Below are 19,992 nucleotides of genomic sequence, written 5' to 3'. Positions count from 1 at the left end.
ACATTATAAATTTATGAAATTATATAATTCAAATAGTATTCACAATAATTATTATATATTATACTATTATAGTATAATATCAAACAATTTTTTAATAAATTAAATATTATTAACACGCAAAAAGTATAAATATAAAAAAAAAGAATGTATATAATAAATAAAACGTGAGAAATTGTATAAACGTTTTAAAAAACTATATAAAATGTAGTTTTAAGTGAGCAAATATTATTTGAATAGTTAAAAAATAAATAGTTATTTAAATTAAGGAAGTATGACCTATAAATGAACTGTACCATATAAGTACATTATTTAATCAATTATTCAATGGAAGTAGGATTATTAATATTTTAGCTATTTGGATATTCCATTGTTAGTTGTTCTCTGGCCGCTGCTTTTTGTAACATAGTTTTTGTTTTGTTTAATAAATAACATTTTTTTTCCAACTGGTTCTTTAAACTTTCATTTTCTGTAATAACAGCTTCATACTGTGAACGATAATCTTGTAATTGCTGTTCTAATTGTGTGCATTTTTCAGAAGCATCCAAATAATAGGTTTGTGTAGTCTGAAGTTCACTTTGCAATTTTTCCACATAACTCTATTCATAACAATAATTTAATAATATGAGTAATATTGTTTTTTTAAATTTTATTTAAGTATAATGTGTTGCAGAATTACTGAAAATATTTTCATTTCAGAAATATTTACAACAGTTTTTCTTAGTAAAACTTATGAATTTAAATCAAAAATTTGTTGTTTTATATCGGCATAAAAATGAAATTATATTATTTTAATTTTTATATCTGTGTACACAGTATTTATATTCTATTAAGTAGAAAAGACATCTTTTTTAGTCTTTACATAGTGCTATATTTAAATTTGTTAATAATAGGTACCTTATCATCAATGTTAGTAACTACACGTTCAAGTGATAAATTTTTATTTTCCTCTTTTAGTTTATCCACAGCAGTTCTTAACATTATTACTAAGCGTTCTAGTTTTGCAGTTCGCTTATTATCTGTACTGGGATAATCTGAATCTGAACTTAAGCTGGATATACCACTCCTAAAATTAATATATTGTTTAATCAAATTATTTTAATACAGTTTAACATAAAAACGAACAAATTATCTGTTAATTGCAAACGATCAACAATTTTTTTTAATCGAGCATTTTCTTCTTCAAGTGCAGCTTTAGTTTTCAACAATCTACTTTTACTATCCTTTAATGTTTCTACTTCTTTAATTAAAGCATTACTTCCACCCTAAAGAATATAATTAGTAATTTATGATTATTTTACATTTCTTGATTTTTTTAAATAAAATGTCAATATACTTTTTGTAATAGTTCCAAGGTTGATATTTTTCGACGAAGTTCAACTACAACTTCAGCTAATGATGTACCACCAGACATCATTTCTTTAGCAGTACGCAAAGTGTATAACTCATTAGACAATCTATCCTTTTCTAAAGTCAATTCATCGACTAGACTATTTGCCAATGCGCTTGATTGTACTGTAGCTAACCATAAATAGTTTCATTTAAATCATATACTTACTTATATTTAAAAAAATACAATGTGATTAATAAATGATAATTTATTTACCATTAGCTAATTTAAGTTTTATTTCTAAAGCATTTCTATCTTTTTCCATTCTCATTAAATTATCTCTCAGCCTTTGATTATTTAAACGAAGTGAATCACATTCTCTAGTCATATCTAGTAATTGATTTTGTAACCTTTCATTTGTTACTTGACGTCGTTTATTCATCTCCCACTTACCAACTTGTTCATCTGACTAAAAATTTTTGAAAAAAAAAAGTTAAGATAAAGTGATTTATATTTACAATTATCTTGTATAACTAATTAATTCATCAAATTATTGTCTAAATTGCATAAAAAGTATATATGATATTTATGAATGTGTAAATGTAATATAAAATTTGTATTTTATATCTCATTTCCTTGGTTTTGATGCTAATATTAAATAAGAACTATGATATTTGAAAAAAGTTTAGAGTACTTATACTATACTAATATTTATTATTATTTAAAAACCTTTAATTTTCGTAGCATTTTGTTTTGTTCATCTTTTTTTTTATAATCATCAAGTTGTATTTCTAATGTTTTAATTTTTTTTAGCAGTACTTCTTCTTTAACAACTGACATAGCTTCATCTCGTTTTCCTCCAGTTGGGGGCCTATAAAAGATAATCCATTATAAATTTATATGAAAAAATTACTTCATACATTTTTGTACCTGTAAATTAATTGTTGCCTTAATTTCTGTATTTCTGATTTATCTTCTTTTTCACGTCTTTCGTAATCATTCAATTTCTTTTTCATTTTGTCTAGTTCAACTCTCAGTCGGTCTCTTTGAGCTGGTAGGGTATCTCTTCTATTTTGAAATCCCATTATTATTTCGTTAAGTCTAACAATTTCAGCATCCTTTTCCTTTGAGTCATCTTCAGATTTCATTTGTTCCATTTCTTTAAGCCTTCTTTCAGCTACACCACTCCAGTGTTCTTTTTCAGAATTTGCTTGATTAAGATCGTCATCAGCTTGTTTAATTCTATCTTCTAGATCAGTTATCCGTATCATATATTGATTTACAACTGATTTAATGTTATTTGAGTGAATAGGAGATGAAATATCTTTTTGTGATCTTAAATTTTTTTAAATAATTAAATTAATATATATTTATATATAATATGTTTCAACAACTATAAACAAGCAATTATCTTATAAATATTTATTTTGGATTAAAAATATAAATGTTATTTCATAATTATTAGTTTGTGGCATAATATAATTCATTCATACAGTGTATAAATAAACTGTGATTGGACAAAAGTGCTAAATTCTATTTCTTCTTTTAGTCCCGTTGATTCTAACTATACAGGGTCGATTCCTTGTGCTCCGCCTCCATAGAATTCTGTCCTTAAACTCATCTTTACTCTCACTTCACATATGTTTACATCATATTCTATTTCATCAGTACATCTTTTTTTTCCATATTTTTTTTTCTATATTCATTTTTATAGGAATTATCATTGATTCTGAATCACCACTCCTAAACAACCAATAATCCTAATTAATTAATTTCTTATTCTATTTTCCTTATTCACTCCTCAGATCTATTTAAATATTCTTGCTCTGTTACATTTACTATTTTCTGTTTTATTAACCACAGCTCTAAATTATGATTCATAGAACATGACTAGCCTCATAACTACTTTATAAAATTTAATTTTTTGTCTCAATGGTATCCTTTTGTCACACAGAATACTTGACACTTTTCTTCATTTTATTGATCTTAATATTTTTTATGTTATTCTCAAAATCACCATTATTTTGTACAAACAATCAAACAAGTGTTTAAACCTCACATAGCATATTATTATCCCCCATCTTAATTGTACGCCTTGTCCCATTATCATTTTTAGTAATATACCAAGGAGAATAGATAAGAGCTCAACGCTGAACCCTTGCATAGGTATACCTACTCTTATACAGAATTCTTTAATTTCTTCATAAACATAATACACTCTTCAATCTTATTGTTGCCACCTTTTACTTATCCTGTATTTATTACTTTCATATATACCTTCTCTACTAATAATACTTACTTTTCTCTAATACTAAAATTTTGTGCTTCAGCATTTTTTTGTAATTCAATTATTTCTTTTGTATGATCTTCTCTACATTCTTTTAATAACTCTTGAAGTCTATTTATAGTTTCTTCTTTTTGACTAATAATTGTTTCTAGGCTTTCTATTGTGGCCAATAAAGCGGGATTTTGAGTATTAGCTTCAGGGATGTCATTAGATGCTAACTCGACAGTCAGTTTTCTAATATGATCATTTTTTTCAAATATTTCTTTTTCTAGACAAACTTTGACATCTTCCAGTTCTTTTAAAGTTGTTTGAAGTTTTTTGATAGTTAAATTATTAGTTTCTTTTTGGATAAGAATGTTGTTATTTGCCTATATGTAATAATTGTGTTATTTATTAAATATTATATTACGTATAAATGATTAAAAATATTTCTGCTTACAACTGTTAATTGTTTATTAAGATCTTCTAATTTTCCTTCTAATGTTCTAAAATTATTTTCTGATTGTACGCTAATTTGTTTATCTAGTGTTTTTGGTTTTGATTTTGAATCATTAGAAAATTCCTGAATTCCCCATGACAGATAGCTATGCATACAATCAGAATCCATTCGCATTATTTCTTTCTCAAGACTTTCAATAAAACAGTCTTGCTTTTCAATGCGTTCTATGAAAAGTTGATTTTTTTTTTGTAAATCATTGCAAATCAATTGAACTTTAAGCTCCTGAAAATTTTTTTAAATTATTCACTAAAATTTATTAATTTTAATTATTTTGGTTACTTTTATTTTTTTTTTAAATTATTCACTATAATTTATTAATTTTAATTATTTTGGTTACTTTTAATTGGAGTTCTGTGTACTTTGAACGATAATCTTCTGTAGTTTTTGTTGGAATAAAGATTATTTCATCGATATCATTTGGCTTATTATCACACACCCACTTTCTATAAGTTATTGTTAATGCTTCTTCTAGTATTTGTTTATGATGAACCCATATTTGTTCTGACACTAATGGAATAGCTCCATGATAACGTCTTTGTAACTCAAAAATTATCTTTTCTAATCGTCTGTAAAATATTATGTGTTATTATTGATTTTAAACACTAGTATAAATGGTGTTGCCTAAAAATTAAGTTTTTATTAATTACATTAACTTACGATATTTTTGTTCTATAATAAAGAGTTATTGATTCATGTTGCTCTAAAATTCTATCATTTTTACATTCTAATCCAGCAATATTTGCTTGTTGATCTTGTATTATAGTCTTAAGTTTTGTTTCTTCAACAGAAGCTGCCATTAGATTGACTTCATGATTTGCAATCTCACGCATTAATTTGTCTGTAATTATTGCATTAAAATTTTTTTGAAGATAAATTATGTAAGTTAATATAAAATTTGGCTTACCTATTGTTGCTTTTTCATCACTCAAGGCTTGAAGTTCTATGACACGTCTTTGCAATACATCATGTTGATGGTCTAATCGTTTGTGATGTTGCTCAAGATCATGTACTTGATTCTGAGCTATTTCTAGAATTCTTAATAATCTAGTTCTTTCTCCAACAGCTTCTTCCTAAAACCATACAAATATTGAAATAAATATATACATCATAAATGTTATAGTTAAAATTATATAACATATAAAATATTTTAAATTTACTTACTAAACTATTGTGGGCATCTTTTAATTGGTCACACATTCTAGTATATTCTGATTCATCCACCATATTAACTGTTGTTTCACGTAATCGCACTTCTTCAGTCTGGCATTGTAGATTTGCTTCAAGCATATCACATAGATTTTGCTCGAGACTTTTACATCTAGATTCCATTTCTTCCATTTGATCTTAAAAATACATACAATTCATACATGTTAAGTTTTGAAAAAATAATTTTATAATTTTTTCTATCCTATAAACTATCCAAATTCAATAAAATTAATAATAACCTTTTAGAAGTGAATACATTTTTTCTGAATGCTCTGCTCTTTGATTAGAAATGATATTTTCTGCCTTAATGGAAGTTAGTTCATCATCTGTTCCATAAAAATTGGCTACTTCGATCACAAAATGTAACCGTTGATCTTTTAAGAGAGTAACTTCAGTCATTAATCTTTCTAATGATAATTTTAATGTATCCTCCTAGAGAAAAATTTATTTTTATTCTATTTAAACTTATTTAAACCATTTTAACTACCTTACAAAATACTACCATTAATTAAGTATACATATTATATTGGCGAGTATATATATTATACATAATAGTACCTTTATTTAATCAATGATACTATTAATGTTATTATTTAAGATATATAGTTGCACATCTCATGTCTTCGTGTATAATAATTAATAAAATATGAATAATAGGTTAGTATTTAAAACTATTTACTACAACTAATCATTAGCTTATTCATAAATTATGTACCTTAAACAAAACTAAATGTAATATTTCTCTGTGCTTAGCAGTTAAAACTTCAAAATCATTTTTTAATATTTTATACTCCCCAATGTCGACTACATTTTTCATTTGATCGTTCAATTTTTTTAGTTCATTTTTTTGCTTTTCCTTAGATAATTGAAAAAATAAAATATTAGATGTTAATTTGTAGATTTGTAGACTAATAGGTATATTTTTATGTACTTGAATTTTTAATAAATTTTCTATTTCCTTGCTGTAGGTTGCCTTCAGTGTCCATACTTCTTCAACCGCTTTTTGTTTTTCTTTCTTTAAAACTTGTTCCTCTTCGAGACAACATTGATACATTCGTTTAACCACTTGTAATTCTTCAGTTAATCCTGTAACTCTAATTATTATAAAATGTATAAATGTTAATATAAAACATACATTTATATAGGCATTATATAAATTGATTACTTTATAACATTATAAGAAAGCTGACGTTTAATTTGATCTGGATTTTCAAGCATTGTTTTCCATGATTTTTCTAATTCAAGAAAACGTTCTTTCAAATCATTTTCTTTATTATGAGTTATTTTTAGTTCTAGTTCTAATTTATCTACCAATGATTTAATTTTTTGTTTTTCATTATCATATTCATCATTTACTAATTTCATTTCATCTTGTAATTGTTGGAATTTATTTTGAAATAATTTTATCTCTTCTTCTAATTGAAGAGATTTTTTTTGCTCAATCTGTAACTTTATAGGTATTGTAAACAAAGCTAATCTACATTACAAATATTTTACTTCTTTAAGATTTTCTGAAAGTTCATCTCCTTTTATTTCTTCTGATACATTATGCTTCTTTAGTTTTATCTCTTCTTTCTGTGTATTGATAAGTTCTTGTTTGGCTGTAGTTAGCGCATCACTTTATTATAATAAAATTATAATGTAATAATAGTTAATAATATTTTTAATAAAATTAAATTGTTTAAAAATTACTGTAATAAATGAATTTGGTGTCTTAGATTTGAGTTTACACCTTCCAAATTATTGATCCTAGCCAATAATCGCATGCCAGGTTGATACCATCCAGCTACGTGTCTGGCATCCATCGCTTCTAAAAGTCTCTCTAAGCTTTGACATTCAATTCGTACAACACTTAATCCTAAGTTTAACCATACATATCATTTTATTAATATAATTAATTATCAGTTAAGATATTTTACGAAGATTAAGTATATTATGAGTTAAGACAGTTAATCCCAATAAATTTATCTATAGAATTATTAAAATTTCAAATAAATAATCATTTAAATAGAATAGATAACAATATAGGTACCTAGATATTTAAATATTAAACACTTGAAAACTGAATTTATAATTTTGTTGTTGATATTTTATTAATTAGTAATTACCTATTGTTTAAATTAATAAATTAAATAAACAACAGTTGGTAAGTATAGTATTAGTAGTATTACCATCTTGATTATGTATACTATCAAGTATTTCATGCATTCCTTTTCTAAGTGATTCATTTTCTTCGATTAATTCTTTAACATTATCTTCAAGTTCAAATCCAATATCTGTTTCTTGCCTGGTAATCTCAGATTTATTTAGAATTAGACCTTTATCGTCTTCCCCGTCTGAACTTATATATTTAATAGACTCAGTAGATTTATTCAAATTACGATTCTGAAATACATTTAAATTAAAATAATCTTTACATTTTTTAATAGTAAAAAAACTGTACTTTTAATTTAAGATTGACAATAATTTCCTTGCATTCGTCCAGTTCATTTTGTAACATAGTTATTTTTGTTTGTGCTTCTTTATGTCTAGCCATCATGCCTTTTGGTCTTACAACTTCATCCACTGGCAAACCCAATTTTTCTTTCATGGCTAAATTATCTTGCTCTAACAGATCAGCTTCTTGATGAAGTAGATTGCTCGAATCTATAAGTTCTTTTATTTGATTATCTCGTACATCTAGTTCTTGTTTCAATTTTCTGATCTGTTCCGTGGCCTCTTCCAAACCATATTCACCAGATTCAAATTCACGAATACGTATTATTAATTTGCTTATCTATTAAAAAATATAGTTTTTATTTATGCACCAAAAATATTAAAGAAAAATCATATTTTTTTCTTTAATAATTAATTAATATAAATGATGCTAGTATGTTCATTGCTATTTTTAATTATTTAGATTTTTAAAATTATTTATAAAATATCTTGTGATGATCCGTTTTTTATTTTTGCAATTGAAAATTAATCTTTTTTACTGTTAAACTATTAAACAGATTGTTATGAGAATATCTGAATATGTATCAAAATCAAAATTTGTACGGGTAGTTTTCGAGTTATTAAAATGTATATACCTACTTAAGATAAATTAGTAAACATGGTTTTACAAAATTATACCTCAGATGTGAGGATTGAATATTACCTATAGTATTTATTATACTCGTATAATTTTTACAAATTATAAAATTTTGATAGACTTTTGAGTATATTAAATACTTAAGTGTTCAGATCATCATAGTTTCCGCTTATCTTTCAAATTGGTTTTTGTTGAATTATACCTTAGTATACAATTATTTAAAGTTAAATAACTCAAAACTAGCTAAATAGGTACCACTATTATAACTAAGAATTAACTTTGGTGATGATGGGGATTTATACACTTTTTAGTTAAAATCTATACTGATAAACTTCATGCAATCATACGCCACTGTCAAAAAACTTTACGAGGAACAGTTTTTTTTTAAGACGATATCATGGACAAAACGCATTCACGTAAAATCGTTCTTAATGGTTTTTGAATAATTTTAAAGTAAAACGCATAAAAATGATAAAAAAATACTATTTTTGAGGGTTTGACGCATTGGTTTTATATTTTATAATTATTTAACATTATATTCGACTTTAAAAATTAATAAGCTGTACATTTAAATGAACTATTTTGTTATAATATTTAGGCGAATAGCTGATACGTTAAACCTTTAAAAATATGACTCGCTATAGTTTTTGTAATGCGTTTTATCTGTGTTGTTCATGAGTCTCATGGACTAACGAGAAAAAATAAATAGTGCGCTGACATCCTTAATTGTTTATATATATATTTTTTATGATAACAATTTTGTTTAATATTATTTCACGTTTTTAACACATATTTTTGTTACATAAAAACGTGTGTTCTTATAATGACTATATTATAGTTTATTAATTATATTTAATATTACTTGTTCTGCTTTCTCGGTAGCATCTTCTTCTGCTTTTTGACACTTGTCTAAACACGATTCTAATTGATCTTGAGTTTCAGATAATTTCTTTCGCAAATCTTTTAATTCAGGAGATTTTTTATTTTTAATAAGTCTATAAATGTTATAATAAATTAAATTAATATACTTAACTTTTAAGTAATATTTAGGTATTATACAATTCATTATATAGTTTTTTCTGATGTTCAAGTGCAGCTGCGCTCCGGTTGATATCATTGGTTGCTTGATGGACTTGTTTTTGGAGTTCCATTATTTGGTCTTCCTGCCTGGCTACTGTCTAAAATAATAATTTTTATAATCTTATGTATAGGAATATAAATGCATTCAAGTAATTTTATGGTAAGTGATGTACGTAAAAAATATTTATCGAAAATTAGAATGTCCATCATTAAGACGTATTATAGAAATACATAATATAGTTGCATAGAGTATATGTTTAATATAAGCAATAAGGATTATACCTAATAACCTGATATGGTTTATATATTACGATTTATATTCTATGGCGAGAATACCAGTTTTAAAATATGATCACCCTAATGGCCTAATGCCAGGATTTTATAATCAAATGCTCATTGTAAATAAATATGAGCTTAATGATGATTTAAATATGATTTATTTATTAGTCCATCACGATTAACAACCATTACAATTTACCGAATAATTTAATTAATTATTTTTCTCACAACTTGACACTGGCGTATTAATTAATATTTGTATTAATGTATTATGTTTAATTAATTATATATTTATCAATTTTAGGTAAACTATTTGAGTAATTTATAAAGTAATTATACTTCTTGAAGTGTTGCTAAATACGTATTTTGATTTTCAATCGAATCCGTTGATCCTATCCGTGATTTATAATTTAAAATCTCTTCATCTTTTCTTGACAATAATTCCTAAAATATTATTTTTAATATTATACATTTTCATGATTACATTTTAGCTTATATATTTACCGTTAATTGTTTTATTCTAGATTCTAGCTCATCGCCTAATTCATCAATTTGTTCTTCGCATTTTTCTTTTTCGGCTACTAGTTCAGAAATTTGACTACGCAGACCTTTATCGTTCAGTTCTAATGTTTTAATTTTATCTATGAAATTATTTTGAAATGCATAATTAGTAACATTTACAGTATTTATGGTAATAAACATATTCAGTGGTTGTTCAATTATTTTTTTATGGATGGAGCTATGGGTGAATGAATTATTTTCTTATTTTTAACTTGACGTATGACTTTTTAATGAATAGAATTTAAATTGTTATCTGAAAAGAATTCAGCATTCAAACAGAAAAAAATAGGTAGATTATGTAGAATTATTTAAAAATTTAAACTTTATGAATAAACTCTTATATAGTAGCTATGTAAGATGTAAATAAAATATATATTGTAATAAACACAATTAATATTTTGTATTCACTAACTATATATTTACACAGAAGAAAAACGAAAACAAAATATTTTTAATAATTAATAATTAATAACTTATTTTAAACGTAGTAAAAAAAAAAAAAATGGTAAGAATGTAAAAATTATTGGACCAAAAGTGTACTATGGATATAGTAATGATGATTTTACCAGGGTCTTTGATTGCTGAAAATGTAATTTAATATATATAATATATAGTTTTCTGCAATATCGTATCCTAGTTAAAATTATAACTAATAACTAATTAAGTGAAAAGTTATGAAAGAATACGGTTTAATCAATGAGTTAAAGAGAAGACATACTCTTAAAGTGCACATCCAAAAGTTTAAATTTTGTGTTAGCTTAAATATTAAAGTGAATTAGCCTAGTCTAATTTAAAATTAAGAATATTTTATGTTTTTTTGTTGTCAGTTTTTACGGTATTTTAATTTTTAAGTGAATCATGAGAATTTTTAAATATTAATATTTCACATACTCGTTACTCACTTAAAAATTAAAATATTATGAAAATTCTATGGGATAACACAACTATTCTTACTTTTATGTTTGATAATAGATTCATTTACTATAATATTTAAGTTATTCATGAAAAATTATAACTGATGTCTGCTGAATATGTATTTTGGTATATGTTATGTGTTTGTAAGACAAAGATAGAATATGCGGGTACAACGTCCTCATAAAACACTTAAAAGAAAATATAATGGGGGAAAATATTCCCCTTCCCACGTCTTACCACCTTTGAATATATTATAGTATTTACCTACTATTTATTATAACAGTATAATAAGAAACCTGTATATTCATCCTGTAAACATTTCATGTTTCCAAATTCAGCACTTAATGTGTTCAGGTGTTGCGTAGCATTTTTAAGCTCATCTCTTGTGCTTGCTAATAATTGTTTTAACATTCGATTTTCCTTTTCTGATACCTAAATTAATTAAATATTTTTAGTGGTAGAATAGTTTAGTTATTAGGTAAGAATGGAGGGGGGACAATCGAGAAATTTATTTCCGTTAATTTTTTTTTCTAATATATTTACATAAATGTTGATAAAATAAAATGTTTTTACTAACAATTAGTACTGTATATGATGTATATTATCAATTATGAGCTACGGTTTGCAGAACCATAATGTCAACCTTCTGGGCGTACATCTTACTTTTGTAATTATGAAATTAATAATTATATAGATACCTCAATGTCGTTAAGTAATTGTGTGATATGTTGGTTTTTTTGTCTAACAGATTCCGTTAAGTCTCTAAATCTTTCAGCCATTGTTAAGTTATCTTCAATTGGTTGATCGTCTAGTTGTCTTCCAGAAATATCATCTTGTACAGCATCAAGTTCTCGACGTAAAAAATCTCTTTCATTTTCGACTTTTGATAATTGTGCAGATATCTATAATAAATACATGATTAAAAAAGTAAGCTAGTGGTTATTACTTTGCTGTATATTAGGTGTCAAGTGGTTAATTATTATAGGTGTGTTCAATTTGAATTCAATGATTTTATATCATTGTATTTATGAAAAATGATTCTGAGCAAAAACGGTTTGTCAGCCTATAATATATCACTAAGTAAATTTTGTAGTATATATTTTTTTATTTATAATAAGGTCATTTATTTTACTTTTAGTATTACGATAGTCGCGATAAATCGATATAATTTTTTCTTGGATAATGTAGTGTTTAATTATTATAATTATGTACATTTATACCATATTATAAAAACTTATTTAACTCGAAATTTAATTTTATCTTTCTGTGTATACCATAAAACAGAAAAATAGAATTTTTTTAAAAATAAATATTATCTTAAAACAAATTTAAAATATCATTGCGTATAGTAAATTCATAATAATATTATATGTAAATGCTTTTAGTTTTCACAAATAATATTTTTAAATTATATAAAAATAATTAACATTGTTATTTATTGTTTAAATAAATAACTTCGTTCAAATTTTAACTTTGAATATCGATCAAAAATAATTATTTTAGTTAGTATTAAATATATAAGTATTAAATGTTATAGTATCACTATGAGAAGACTTGTATTAAAGTTTCAAAAAAAAGTTTGTATGAATTTCTAACAAAAAATAGTTAGAATTTTTTCAATTTTGACGAATTTCTTCAAAATTTTTACTTCAAATGCATGTAAACAAATAATGTCTGTTTATTTTTAATATTTTTATATAGATATAAGAACAATTTATGTAGTAGAATTTTGTAATAAATTTTGAAATCTTAAATATAATAGAACATTTTTCATGTATTTTTAACTAAAAATAACTTGTATTTTTCGAATTTTCACGAATTTTGTCAAGACTAAATTTAAATGCTTTTAAAAAAAATTAAGACTTTAAATTTTTGATGTTTTTAATTGGAAAATGAACTACTTATTAGGAACTTTAAATTAAATTTTCTAGCATTTTTACCCATTCATAATTTTTGTTATTAACCTTTTAAAGAAAATATAAAAATTTAAATTGTCTATGAATAACTCAAAAATTATGAAATATCAATACTTGGTGAAATTTTAAAATTTCTATAGATCGTTTTTGAATTATTACAAAATAAAAAAATAATAATAATAAACAAAATCTGGTTCAGTAATAACATTTTTATTTTTTCTTAATTTTTTATTTAAAATTACCCTCAAAGTTAAAAATCGAAACATTTTATCGACAACTTATCGTGTATTCAATTATATATTATATAAAAATAAAAAACCATAGTTAAATCAATTATATTCATCGCTCCTCTCAGAATCTAAAATCATTAGGTATTTTATTTAACTTTATATTTCATAATATAAATAAATAAATAATTAATATTGTACGACCTTATCCAATTCTTTGACTTTAAAATCAACTTCTTGTTTTTGTTGTTGAACATCTGATGATAAACGTTCATTTTCTAGTTCAAGTCTAGTCAATTCCTTCCGGATTACTTCGGTTTCTAATTATACATTATTCAGTTAAAATTTACATAAATTAAAATAATTATTAATTACAATTTTTAATAAACCATTTGGATACAAAAAACCCTGCAGAACTAATAGATATATCATAATATTATAATAACAATTTATGTTTGATAAACATCTAACACAAATGTTTTGAACTATATATAAATATAATAAATATAAAAATTAGATCACAAAATAAAAGATTTAATTTGCTTACATATAATTATTTTTTAATATTATACTTAGCTATATCTATGAAAAGGAAACTTGAATACGATTACACTATACTTGGTTGCATTATTGATAAGCATTCGAATACTTATATATTTATTGTTACATTATTAGAGTTACTCGATATATTACGAGTAAACTAAATTAATATATTAACATAATATATTTTGTTTACTTTTATAGATTATTAGTTATTTTATTTAATATTTATACAGATTACCGAAGGAAATCCAACGTTTTTGAAATGAACAGTATTCAGTTATTTTTGACTGAAAATTGAATTTTAATTCTCTAAGTTACTTATAATTACATGCCATTTTAAACATTTGCTAAATGTATGAAGGTTTATACTTCGGGTAGGTGGAGTCCATCCTCCCAAAGTCCTAAATGCAATTAAAGCCTGAAAAATGTCAGGTTTCCATCGGCCACTTTGTACTATTCATATAATAAAATTTTTTTGGGGTAAAATAAATTATCAATGATAATTACGGTCATTTTGAGATAAATCATCTACGTTAATAGTTCTAATTTCTTCTTCTTTTTTCAATCTCCTAGCTTCTTCTTCTCCTTGTTTAGTGGCCAAATCTTCGATTTCAGTCATTAATGAATCGACCTATCAAATCGAGCAAAATAGAAAGCATTTAAAATTATCAACTACCTCTCTATACGTAGTTTTGTGTTTGTTTTACTTGTTCTCCTTTATACATCAATATTCGCCGAAAAATTATAAACATGTTTTCACATTGTTTACGATCCAACTGGAAATCGAGTTGATCGCATTCGGCTACTGTGATTTCATCATACCACTGTTCCAGATCCTGTTCGTTCATGTCGTCTACAGAGACTGCTAACATTTTACTTAGTTCTAATTGCACCATTTTCGTGTTTTAACTTAAATTACCTAGCTATTATACTGTTGTACATATGCATGTAATATTGAACATAATCTAATTTATTAGAAAAATAGATTTTTATTTTTAAGTAATCTGGTACATAACAAAAAAACAGCAACAATAAATGAATTGTTATGATTTTAGAGTTGCCTTAGCAACACGTAATAATACTACATTGTTACAACTTATAATGTGTATGTATATATAGGTATATTATGCAACCATGCATGTATACCCATTACCCAATAACTAAACATTACTTTGTCCATATAGGCTTAAAATTCATAAAAAGTCTATCCGATATAATCTGTCTAGGTCATATATGGAAGATTACCTAGTCTTTTTGAAAAAAACTAGGGGTTCTTCTTTGCAATGGAGTAACCTGTTAAGGATCTACTTATTAATTTTCCAAACAGTCGGTTGTTTTTCAAACTTATTACTGATAGACTAACTTTGAGTAATAAATAGGTATAATTTGCAATTTTATTGAAGAGTTTTTTTACAAAAAAAGCTATTTTTTCATATGGCTTACACACACACACACAGATACAGACACAGACACACACAGACACACAGACACACAGACACACACACACACACACACACACACACTGCATTGTATATAAAATATGAATCCTGAGTCCTATATTAAAAATTAACTGGCTTTTGTATGGATTCTGTTCCAGAATTACAGACAAGTTATAATTATGAGTTATGAATGATAAAAAACAGATATTTAAACACAATTGTATATAGTTTATTTGATTAACAATTTACTTAACAAATGATTAATAAATATCTATGAAGGTGGCGACATGAGCATATCGTTTTCATGTAGTTCTCTTGTTTTGAACCGAAGTAAATCATTGTCGATGTCAATTGCTTGTAGATCCTTATCAAACGTCGCTGATGGTTGAAATGAATTATAAGAACATAAACTGTTCCAATCTGGCTGAGAAAGAAGGCTAGAAGAGTTCCCGAATATTGGATTATCTGAAAAACGATGAAAAAAAATGCTCTGATATATATTTATGTATTATTTATTATTTACTTAATATACAGTTTAATAAATATACTAACAATAGTATAAAACTTAAATCAATATTTTTAATGAAAAATAAAATGTTATATTTAGTAATTTCGTATTAGAGCAAAAAACGCGTTTCAATCTTTATCAGTTCAATGTAAAAGTAGCCTTTAATATTTTCATGATAATAAATTTTATCTAGTAGAAAATATACCCTAGGTATATTTTTAATAATTATAGAATAAAAAATATAGATATTACAATGCAATCAAAAAAATCAATATACATTTTTTTTTTTTTTTTTTGTAATTGAGAAAAGTATAATTAGAATGCATTGATAGAGCCTTTATCAAGGCACTCTAAGTACCTATAATCAAATCAGATTAACATTGTCTAGACATAAAAAAAAGCTTAAATTAAGATTCATTTTATTAATTTTAAGCTATACAGTATACATATATCATATTTAACCTTTATAACATATTTACGATACAGGCGGTATGCCGAAATTGATTTTTAAGTAATATGCAAAAATTAGCTAAATACAGAATATCAACCGAATTTAAGAATAAATGCTGATAATAATCTAATGTCCATATAAATGCAATAAACTATATCTTGAGGTATGAATAATTATATATACTTCATCTAAAAGACCAGAATCGTTTTTCGTTAAAGTACAATAATTAATTAATTAATTCAAATTCAACAAATCCATTGAATAATATAGAGAAAACAGGGAAGTTCTTAAGTAGAAAAAGCTTATAACAAAATTTAAAAATAAATAGTTATCATAATCCATGATAATATAGAGAAAACAGGGAAGTTCTTAAGTAGAAAAAGCTTATAACAAAATTTAAAAATAAATAGTTTTATAATGATTACATAACTAATATTTTTTTGAAATATAACAAAAATGATATATTGTAGTGCCTATATACAGCATTGTGTATTGATATAATATTATATAAACCATACACGAGTATGTATATTTATAAAGTCAAGCTATTATGTTGGAAAAATTATTGTTTTAAGATTTAACAATTAATTTCTAACCTGTTAAACAAGGGCTTATAATTGGTTCATTTTGGTTCTGATGCTGGGAAACCAATGATTTTTCCTGTTTCCGCCATTTGGCTCTACGATTTTGAAACCATACCTATAAATTATTTAGATAACATTTGTTTAAAACAATTTTACATTGAATGCGGATAGTATACTAAATACCAATAAAATGGAAGTCCAAATTATAGAACTATTAAGCCTCAGAAATTCTATACACTTTGTGGACTCCTTTCAACTCTCAAACTTCAGTCTTTTTTACTTTAATTTCTTATGCATTTATAATGTAGTAAATTGTTGTGTTATAAACATTTTTATTTTTTATTTTTTTTAGTTTTATTTTGGATGTGTGTGCATTGTAAAAAGAAATTCCATGTTCCGTGCCTCCCTCATTTTTAGTTCTTAATCCGGGCTCTTTGTATATGAATAATATCGATACTATACCTGCACCCTAGCTTCAGTTAAGTCGATTCGCATTGCCAATTCTTCGCGAAAAAACACGTCTGGGTAATGTGTTTTCTGAAATGAGTTTTCTAATTCTTCCAGTTGGAAATTCGTGAATGTCGTTCTGAAAACAAAAATCTAAATTTAACATACATTAGTTACGACGAGTCGTTAACATGCCCAACGGGGATGTGTTAGTGTCGAGCAGTCAGCTGAAATTAAAATCAACACGCATACAACATACAAAATTTGTTTACATTAGAAATCATTTTCGTTCATATTAAGTGATAATTTAAGTAAAAGTATTATCATTTGTAATTTCAATACAATTATTTGTTTGGATAGAATTATGTTTTAAGAGCGATTTCATATTGCGCGTCTCTTAGTATGTATATATAAATAAACTAGACTCGATGGGCGATGACTTATTGTTTATTGCACATTAATAAATTACAAAGGGTTTATCTACTTCTTGCTTTTACCTAGGTGAGTTTTTAAAATAAATTCTTTTTGTTTGTAAGTTTAAGCATGTTTATTTATATTTTTTAATTTTTTTTATCAACGTTTAATTTAATATCATCATGTAAATCTATTTAATTTTTTAAAACAGTGTTATTTTACTTGATGTTCCTAAAGAATAGTTTCACGATTGTGGTACCAGACCAACTATTTGAGTTCATTTACCAAATTAGTTAATAAAGCAAAAGGTTCAAGAATTAAAAAAAAAATATAAATATATGCATTGTAATAAACAAATTAAATTTAACTATGTACTAATACAAGTAAATATCCATTATATTATATATTTCAAATATATACAGCTGTTTTCTGTAATACATAAATATATAGGTATATGCGTATGAAAATTGATAACGGCAAAATTAGAAAATGTTTTTTTAAATATTGTCGTATAAATAATAACTTAAAATTATGCATAATAAATATTTTTAAATGTTAGGTAATTTTTTTCGATTCGATAAGTCGTAAATATAGTATTAATCAGAGTATCAAACCTCAAAATTTAAGCGATAAAATCGGGTGAATTGAATAATTGTGGAGATATACTGTCCAATAAGTGATAGAGTCTATTTACTGTGGTCCAATTAGCGGCGAGTACTTGTTTACACAAGCATGAAATATCCAATAAAAACTTTACTGTTCGTACTTGAAAGTTTCATGTTGAAATACAAAAACAAAATATATTGTTCTCAAATGTCAAGTACCTTTCTATTTCTAGGAAAAATCCGTAGTTGTTACAAAATAGACGAATTACTTTATTAGGCAGGTACTGCGCAGTCTTTAAAAAATTATATCTGCTTTTTCTCATACACAGATAAGTGCTACACCTGTGTATTTAAAAATACTTTATTTGAAATTCCGTGTTCATATCTGGGTATAATTACATGAAAACGAAAACAAAAAGTCCGCAGGTACTTTGTTTAAGTACCTACTGCGATTGTTACCTGTATCTTCGCTGTTTCCTCTTGACATTGTTATTGGAATTTTGGTCAGTGCTCAGAGATCCAGATGATTGATCGTTGTCGTCGCATCGATCCGTAGGACTGTCGCAGCCGGCCACATCGCCGTAATCTATACACGAAGGCAGAGTAAATTATTGCATAATATCATTTAACAGCGCGAAACTATGGTTGCCCGACGTCCTACCGTAGTGCGGTCCAGCTCCCAAAAGACCGTCGAGCACCGTAGTGGTGTCCCCGGGATCCGTCTCTGGGCAACGCAGGTCTGAAATGTCGAGTATTGCCTTCTCTTCCATACCCTTAAACGCCACCTCATGTTTAATACAGAATTTCTTACGTCTTTAATTTATGCTATATAGTAACAATCAAGCGTAATACATCCAGTGGCGTGTACACACAGTTTTCCCATTGTGAAAGGAAGGACCGGGGATATTGAACTAATTATTTATGAGTTACAAAATATTATAGAGTAGGTGTCTATATTCGGCTATAAATTATCATTAAAAATAAAAATCTTTGATCAATGTGGAGGGGTCTATATGCTTTTCGTGTGTATACCCCTGAATATATCGGTTGTGAATTATTATACTACTGACCTTATGGTGATGACAAATTTAATTATGTCACTGGAACCTTAGTGTTATTATTATAATTAAATGAGCGTAATTCGGTTATGACGCTGTACAGTGTACGATATAATTATACATCATTTGTTCTGCGAACTAGGACACGTTTTATTATTACATTAAGAAAAAAAATGTGTTTCGCCAACAGCTACGAAGAACGGTGTACACGATTTGAACTTTCGAGCTTCTACGGAAGCAGCAAAAGTGCGTTCCTGATTAGCGCGAACGGATTCGGTCGACTATATTATTCTCTTGCATAACATATCGATTTTATTTTTTCTAATGTAACTGTAGAATGATATATTGAATATCAACAAATATATTATTATGTCGTGTGTGTATGGTTGTCTTTGCACACGTCTAGTTTTGCTATCGCAATACCCATAAGTTACTATTGTATTCAGGAGCGCGGATTTTCATACAAATTCTATTAATTTTTTTTTTCGAGTGGTCTAAATGATTGCTTTCTAACCAAGAAATTAGTTTCATGCGGACATTTTTATTTGTGGTATATAATTGAACATTTGTGAC

At 25.6% G+C, this 19,992-nt stretch overlaps 2 protein-coding genes across 6 annotated transcripts; both read right to left on the bottom strand.

The window, feature by feature from the left end:
* Window positions 1-222: 222 nt before the first annotated feature.
* LOC112604317 (centrosomal protein of 290 kDa-like) lies at window positions 223-14,914 on the bottom strand. Of its 3 annotated transcripts, none has more exons than XM_025353289.1 (30): window positions 14,621-14,914; window positions 14,421-14,544; window positions 13,575-13,690; window positions 11,926-12,129; window positions 11,524-11,659; window positions 10,256-10,392; window positions 10,091-10,195; window positions 9,452-9,570; window positions 9,255-9,387; window positions 7,763-8,095; window positions 7,491-7,704; window positions 7,012-7,177; window positions 6,817-6,937; window positions 6,485-6,768; window positions 6,251-6,413; window positions 6,035-6,175; window positions 5,559-5,751; window positions 5,275-5,456; window positions 5,018-5,183; window positions 4,771-4,951; window positions 4,451-4,679; window positions 4,057-4,335; window positions 3,627-3,982; window positions 2,258-2,662; window positions 2,057-2,198; window positions 1,604-1,796; window positions 1,334-1,518; window positions 1,123-1,262; window positions 895-1,063; window positions 223-596 (listed from the first exon to the last, which is right to left on the bottom strand). In XM_025353289.1, exons 1-30 carry the CDS (start codon window positions 14,807-14,809, stop codon window positions 348-350), a joined length of 5,754 nt encoding a protein of 1,917 aa, XP_025209074.1. In that variant the 5' UTR covers window positions 14,810-14,914; the 3' UTR covers window positions 223-347. The 3 variants fall into 3 exon arrangements, with proteins under 3 accessions (XP_025209074.1, XP_025209075.1, XP_025209073.1); XM_025353290.1 differs by having other exon boundaries at window positions 4,054-4,335; window positions 6,485-6,762; XM_025353288.1 differs by having other exon boundaries at window positions 4,054-4,335; window positions 14,621-14,809.
* Window positions 14,915-15,559: 645 nt separating this feature from the next.
* LOC112604255 (aristaless homeobox protein-like) lies at window positions 15,560-19,991 on the bottom strand. 3 transcript variants are annotated; one of them, XM_025353212.1, is made up of 6 exons: window positions 19,432-19,991; window positions 19,023-19,146; window positions 18,821-18,947; window positions 17,358-17,481; window positions 16,908-17,010; window positions 15,560-15,817 (listed from the first exon to the last, which is right to left on the bottom strand). In XM_025353212.1, the coding sequence occupies exons 2-6, from the start codon at window positions 19,129-19,131 to the stop codon at window positions 15,624-15,626; spliced, it is 657 nt and encodes a 218-aa protein (XP_025208997.1). In that variant the 5' UTR covers window positions 19,132-19,146; window positions 19,432-19,991; the 3' UTR covers window positions 15,560-15,623. The 3 variants fall into 3 exon arrangements, with proteins under 3 accessions (XP_025208997.1, XP_025208996.1, XP_025208998.1); XM_025353211.1 differs by having other exon boundaries at window positions 19,023-19,134; XM_025353213.1 differs by lacking the exons at window positions 16,908-17,010; window positions 19,432-19,991 and having other exon boundaries at window positions 19,023-19,415.
* Window position 19,992: the final 1 nt, after the last annotated feature.

This window comes from Melanaphis sacchari, unplaced genomic scaffold (genome assembly GCF_002803265.2).
Source record: "Melanaphis sacchari strain LSU unplaced genomic scaffold, SCAv2.0 Contig11_pilon_pilon, whole genome shotgun sequence".
Classification (NCBI taxonomy): domain Eukaryota; kingdom Metazoa; phylum Arthropoda; class Insecta; order Hemiptera; family Aphididae; genus Melanaphis; species Melanaphis sacchari.
The sequence above is the reverse complement of the archived record's forward strand: the minus strand, read 5'-3'. Positions and strand labels throughout refer to the sequence as shown.

Coding starts and splice junctions, on each gene's coding strand:
- LOC112604317 (XM_025353288.1), bottom strand. CDS start 14,809: ATGGTGCAATTAGAACTAAGTAAAATGTTAGCAGTCTCTGTAGACGAC. Junction 6,938..7,011: donor CACCAAATTCATTTATTACA/GTAATTTTTAAA, acceptor ATTATAATAAAG/TGATGCGCTAACTACAGCCA. Junction 1,797..2,056: donor AAATGCTACGAAAATTAAAG/GTTTTTAAATAA, acceptor AAAAATTTTTAG/TCAGATGAACAAGTTGGTAA.
- LOC112604255 (XM_025353212.1), bottom strand. CDS start 19,131: ATGGAAGAGAAGGCAATACTCGACATTTCAGACCTGCGTTGCCCAGAG. Junction 17,011..17,357: donor TAACTGAAGCTAGGGTGCAG/GTATAGTATCGA, acceptor AATAATTTATAG/GTATGGTTTCAAAATCGTAG. Junction 15,818..16,907: donor TATAAGCCCTTGTTTAACAG/GTTAGAAATTAA, acceptor ATCGTTTTTCAG/ATAATCCAATATTCGGGAAC.